This window comes from Folsomia candida, unplaced genomic scaffold (genome assembly GCF_002217175.1).
Source record: "Folsomia candida strain VU population unplaced genomic scaffold, ASM221717v1 Fcan01_Sc003, whole genome shotgun sequence".
Classification (NCBI taxonomy): domain Eukaryota; kingdom Metazoa; phylum Arthropoda; class Collembola; order Entomobryomorpha; family Isotomidae; genus Folsomia; species Folsomia candida.
In genome coordinates, this window is record NW_019091195.1 from 13,522,210 (window position 1) to 13,527,812 (window position 5,603).

The 5,603-nt window shown below is 37.5% G+C and overlaps 1 protein-coding gene across 2 annotated transcripts; it reads left to right on the plus strand.

Moving 5' to 3' along the window:
• Window positions 1-96: 96 nt before the first annotated feature.
• On the plus strand, window positions 97-3,549 carry LOC110846263 (nicotinamide/nicotinic acid mononucleotide adenylyltransferase 1). Of its 2 annotated transcripts, none has more exons than XM_022092953.2 (8): window positions 97-256; window positions 399-511; window positions 618-706; window positions 789-926; window positions 1,114-1,266; window positions 2,638-2,681; window positions 2,891-2,948; window positions 3,235-3,549. In XM_022092953.2, exons 2-8 carry the CDS (start codon window positions 418-420, stop codon window positions 3,385-3,387), a joined length of 729 nt encoding a protein of 242 aa, XP_021948645.1. In that variant the 5' UTR covers window positions 97-256; window positions 399-417; the 3' UTR covers window positions 3,388-3,549. The 2 variants fall into 2 exon arrangements, with proteins under 2 accessions (XP_021948645.1, XP_021948646.1); XM_022092954.2 differs by having other exon boundaries at window positions 130-286.
• Window positions 3,550-5,603: the final 2,054 nt, after the last annotated feature.

Here is a 5,603-nt window from a genome sequence, read left to right on the forward strand (position 1 = left end):
GTTGTAACGCACCCCACGCCCGTCGACGGAGATCGTGGAACTTCCTAGAGAAAGTCCTATGAGAGAGAAAGTTGCTCCCTCACCAGATTTTTGGAGAAACTGTGAGTGGAGAACTGAGATTCGGACTGGACAGCAGCGGGAGAGCCCAGCTAAGCACACGGATTCATGAATCTAACTTTCTCTCGCATTTCCACTTCTGAGAATTAGTTTGTTTAATCAATATATTCAATATTGGGACGCCAACACCGGACAAGAGGTATTGAATCATATCCTAATATTCTACCTTGTAAGTTTAGCTTAATTCTAGTTTGTAAATGTTATTATGATGCATAGGACTTCTATTTAATTACACATTTTACTTTCTCCTAAATAATTATTTAATTTGATTGCTATTTCAGATCTGCATAGCTATTTTTCATGATACCGATTGTACAAATGGTCAAGCAATCAGTGCTGTTGCTGGGCGTAGGTTCGTTCAACCCCCCAACAATTATGCATCTTAGAATTATGGGTGAGAAAGTTTATGTTTAGGCAACTAAAATTTAATCATTTAAAAATTTATATAATAATGGACTAAGTTTTTTTTGGTGTGACTGATTGTCTTATACTTGTTACAGAATTGGCTAGGGATTTTCTCACAAAAACCGGAAAATTCAGTGTAGTCGGAGGAGTTTTGTCTCCAGTGCATGACGCTTATGGGAAAAAGGTGATTTGGAATAAATAAAAATTGTATGCTTCGCTGGACTTGACTTGATTGATTTAGTACAACATTATTTCTTTTTGTGTAGGACCTTGTCGCAGGAAAGCACCGTATAGAAATGACAAAATTAGCATTGGAGCATAACAGTTGGGTAAAGCTATCATCGTGGGAGGCAGCCCATAATACGCAGTGGACCAGAACACGAGCAGTAGTTGATTATCATCAGGTAAATTAAAATTTAGCATTATTTGGATATGCATGAAAATAATTAGTACCAAATCAGTAATTTGTTGTAGCATCGAAGTCGTACCATGCAAATTTGTCATCCTAATCAATCAGTGTAGGACTCGAATGATTTCTGCGTAATAAGTCTTTGAAGTAATTCTAATTTTCGTCTCTGCTGTTTTTCGCAGAATCGTCTCAACGCTTACCTTGATGGGAGTCTAGGAGAGAAAGACCCTTGGATGCCCGATCCACAGAATCATAGTTCCATTAGTTGTAAATTAGTTTGCGGAGCAGATGTGCTGGAGACGTTCAATACGCCTGGACTATGGACTGAAGAGGATGTAAGGAATTTTACTTGAAAAGCAATATTTTCCGTTGATTAGTTGTCCCATCTTGTTTGGTTGGAATTTCTATTCACCACGCCTAATGAAAGATGGTTTACTACTTACTGCGAAATGAATGGATGACTTTCCTTTTCAACCATCATCATCCTTTTCATATTTCACAATTTACTGTATTTCTGACGATCATTACTCATCACCGCAGAGTTGTATATAAAACTACTCTCACCAGTACAGATCTCTCTCATTAGTATGCAGAGAATATTAGTTTTAACATGTAAATCATAATTTTGTTAGAACTACACAACTGCGTTTACAGCACGGGGATTTCTTATAGTTCGGTAAAAGAGGGGAGCCAAACATAGACCCCACATATATAGATCTTCAATTATGCATGTACAATAATGATTCCATTCATGAAGAATGAGAATGGGCTGAAGTGGATTTCATCCCGGAAATTGGATTTATTTTAACTCTATGCATGTGAAAGTTGTCCTTTATGTCCGCATATTCATTTTTGAGCACGCCAATAATTTATTAGGTATACTCCGAGCTAAGTTATCTAATTTATCCTCCAAACATAAATAAATAGCTATCTGGAAGTAAATACTAAACTGGGCTTACTAGAGCTGTAGGATGATAGCTCGCAATCAATATATATGTACATGGACATTTTTTAATGAACAGAACTTTATTTAGCCCACGGATAGTCAAATGCACTTGAGTTTAGCATTTGTTAAGAAAATAAATCAGCTCTTTGATGTAGCGGAATGAAACCGAGGGCGAGCATGTAGTTACGCAACAAGGGAGAAGATTGAGCTCAAGTTCATCATCGTAGGGATTATAGGGACTCATGAGTAAGAAGATGAAACTTATCTAGTGCATACTACTGTCCAGCTGTAAATAATCGTGTTGCTTCCTGCTCGCGTATATATCTACACAATATTAGATATTACAATATTATAAGGTTGGGGAATTTGAGAATCGCTAAATTTTAGAAGAGAAAATGCGTATTCCATGCTCGGTCCATTTTACTTGGCTGCTCTGGTATGCGTGATGTAAATTTGAAAGATGCTACATTTCCTCTTTCGTGGTCGTGGGGACTGGATAAGAAATTCATGAGTGGCAGGAATCATCCAACAGAATTCGTCCTTCGAGCTTTCCAATTACACTCTGGCATGAAACCGCGAGTTGTTCTGAACTGACAGACAGATAGAATAGAACCCTCAGAGAAAGTGGGCAGGAGGACGCAAAAGTAATATCAGAAATTGAGTGCAGTTGTGTATTCTTATATGTTGCAATGCGTTGCAATCGCGTGTTACGTAATCTAATAACTTTATCCCCAACTTTCTTTTCTATTTTTCTCATTAGACCCTGACATTGGCTCAGGATTACGGACTAGTAGTCATTTCTAGGTAAGTAAATAGTGAATTGCTATTATACGATTCCGTTTCCAAAGTCGACTCAAATAGCCAACTGACACAACCAAAATGCGGCTATGTTTCACCAATGTTCTTACATATTTAATTGTATGTACATATGTATGCATGATTAAAAGCTAGTAGCTTTAAGTGAAATTTCATAATTTTCAATAATTTTACCTTTCATTCTTCTTCACCTTTAGGGAAGGAAATGACCCTTATAGATCAATTTACAACTGCGATATTTTACACGAACATCGGGTAAGAAGAAGCTATTTATTTCTCTTCGAAGGAAGATGACGTACCTATTCGAGTAATTTATTCCTCCTCTGTTCATTAAAAAAAATCTATTTGGAGATTTATGAGCAGTATCCCGTCTCATAGAAAGCACACGTGGTTCTTGTTCCTTTCTTTCTTGCATACTTACCACAGCTTTATATAAAGTTACTTATTTATATATGTGCGTACTTAACTGCATGCACACACGAGGCTTCACATTTATTTTACGAGGATAATAGTTCAATTACTACGTGTTTTTCACTTCTAGGCAAACATCCACGTGGTACAAGAATGGTTATCAAATGAAATATCTTCCACCAGAATTCGTCGTGCCTTAAGGAGACATGAATCTGTCCGATATGTAGTGCCTGACCCTGTAATTGATTATATCGCTGGCGAAGGGCTGTATAAAACTTTGTGAATAATTTAATTAGTAAATAGTTATGTATATGGGCATAAAAGTGCCCCGGACTTTATAAATATCAAACAAAGTTTTCATGAAAATATTGTGACACGAGTATTTTGTTGTGTAAGACATATATTTATTATTTTGTGAGTTGAATAAACGAATAGAAAGAATGCATTACGGTCGAACAATATTCCTCATTTACGAGCTTGCACAGGGAATGCCTCTGAGATTCTTAGGATTATCATTGGTATTGGTGGAACACTAATACTATGCATAGTTAAGGGTGTCATGAAGGAGTACAATTTTCACTTCCAATCTTGGATTAGACGTAAACATTAGGTTAACGTTTTGAAGCGAACATCTAAATTTGGCATAAAATGTGGTGAGTGATGATGGAAGATTTAACGACCATTTACAATTTACTATCAGGAAGAAGACTATTAGACTTCGGATTAGACTTTGAATATTCATCTCCGCTCCCTAACGTCAACGACGTCAAGGGTAATAAGTGTTTACTGCCAAGGATTATGTGGTTTGGTGGTAATTTGATGGTGATGACTTTCCTCGCTCACTTGCTGTCATTTTGCAACCGTGTTAATTGGATAAATTGATGAACAAATTCAAGGGACCGGAGATTACTTCCAAAGTTTTGGGTACTAAAAAGTAAACTCTCTACTTCATTACAAATACGATACATTTTATAGTAGGTTACACATTTATGTATAGTATTTGTAGTTGTACGCAACATGTTAATAATGAGCATTAATTTTTTATAGTATTTGTAAAGCCGATCCCAATGGACCTTTATGTCCGTAATTTCTCGTTTCATATCACTGCTTGATGCATTATTTATAACTGTAAATTCCATTGTGAAGCTGGTTGCTCAGCCAGATCTCTTTCCTTCCTACATATTCTACTCACACAACCTGCTCTGCGTATTTGTGATTCATTCCACCCAAACCCAGCAGGTCTCATTGACATTTTTGGTTGTGGTAGCCCTAAGCTGTGGTGACCTATAGGACACCACGCCACACACAACTATCCCATGCAGTTTTCCATTATTATATATCATTATTATATTCCTGTAAAGGTTGGTGTGTAGCAGAATGCGGTGAGATCGTAGCATCTTGCATAAGTTTATAATCATAGCACCTTCTTCGTCATCACAGTTGGAAAGGTCAATGTCAACGGGACGCAGTGTTTGAAAGCGTGAAGGACATTTATATAATTCAGTTGAAGGCCAATGTTCAAAATATTTTGAAAAATGCGGTTTAAGAATGACTTGGACTCGTATAATTTTGGGATTTACAAAATTCTTAAAGGTTTAAGCAACCTCGACGAAGCGGTAGGTCAGTGGATCTAACAGAAAGAAACGTCAAGTTGACTAATGCCGGTAAATTAGAAACTAACATAATTTAGCCAAAGCCACTCAAACACAATGTCCCACAGTGTCTAATACATACATTCAAGTACCTGTATCGCCCTAAAACCCACACGAATAAATCAGCAGTACGATTTCACTCAATTACCGTCTTCTCCAGTCACCATCACAGCGAAAGTAATTCTTGTCCTCGGTGCTTATGTATACAGTGGTGCTACCACTATATATTCAATGCCACTATATATTTTCGATGCCACAACGAACGGGAATTTCTCAATATGCACTATGTGCGTCCGTACACACAAGAAGCCGTTGTGTTCTGGTATGGAAAAGGTATATCGAGGTGAGCCTAAAATTCCGTTCTCCATATACTCGCTCGTGTTATGTTCTTTTTACTTTTATTCCAAGGCACGATCACTTTATTGTTCGCTCAGTGACCCGATTCGGATGTTCTTTGCACATGACTTCTTCTAAAAAAATTGGCAAATCATGCTGGATAACCTCGTGATTCATTGTGCAATTCAAAGTTGCCCAACACAAACTATTAGTCGTATGTGTAACGGATCCAGGAGAAAGCAAGTAAGTATTGGGTTGCATTGCATTACCTCGTCCTCCACTGTCTCGCTCCTTCCTGAGCAATAAGAAAGTCAAATCTCGATCCTTGTATTTTAGCCGCTTGAGCAGAATGTAAACTACGGAAATCAGGAAAGTTGGTTTGTGTTTGCGAAGCTATTGTATTGTATGTTGTGACCACATCAAGGAATGGGTGGATAATATGAAACTGGCTGTTGCGGTGGTTTTGCAAGTGACCCGTGAGTGAAAGTAAGGCGGAAAGGAATACGAAATA

Excerpts from the sequence above, each read along its gene's own strand:
- LOC110846263 (XM_022092953.2), top strand. The coding sequence starts at position 418 with ATGATACCGATTGTACAAATGGTCAAGCAATCAGTGCTGTTGCTGGGC. Across the intron at positions 927-1,113 it reads CAGTAGTTGATTATCATCAG|AATCGTCTCAACGCTTACCT; the intron begins GTAAATTAAAAT and ends TGTTTTTCGCAG. Across the intron at positions 2,949-3,234 it reads ATATTTTACACGAACATCGG|GCAAACATCCACGTGGTACA; the intron begins GTAAGAAGAAGC and ends TTTCACTTCTAG.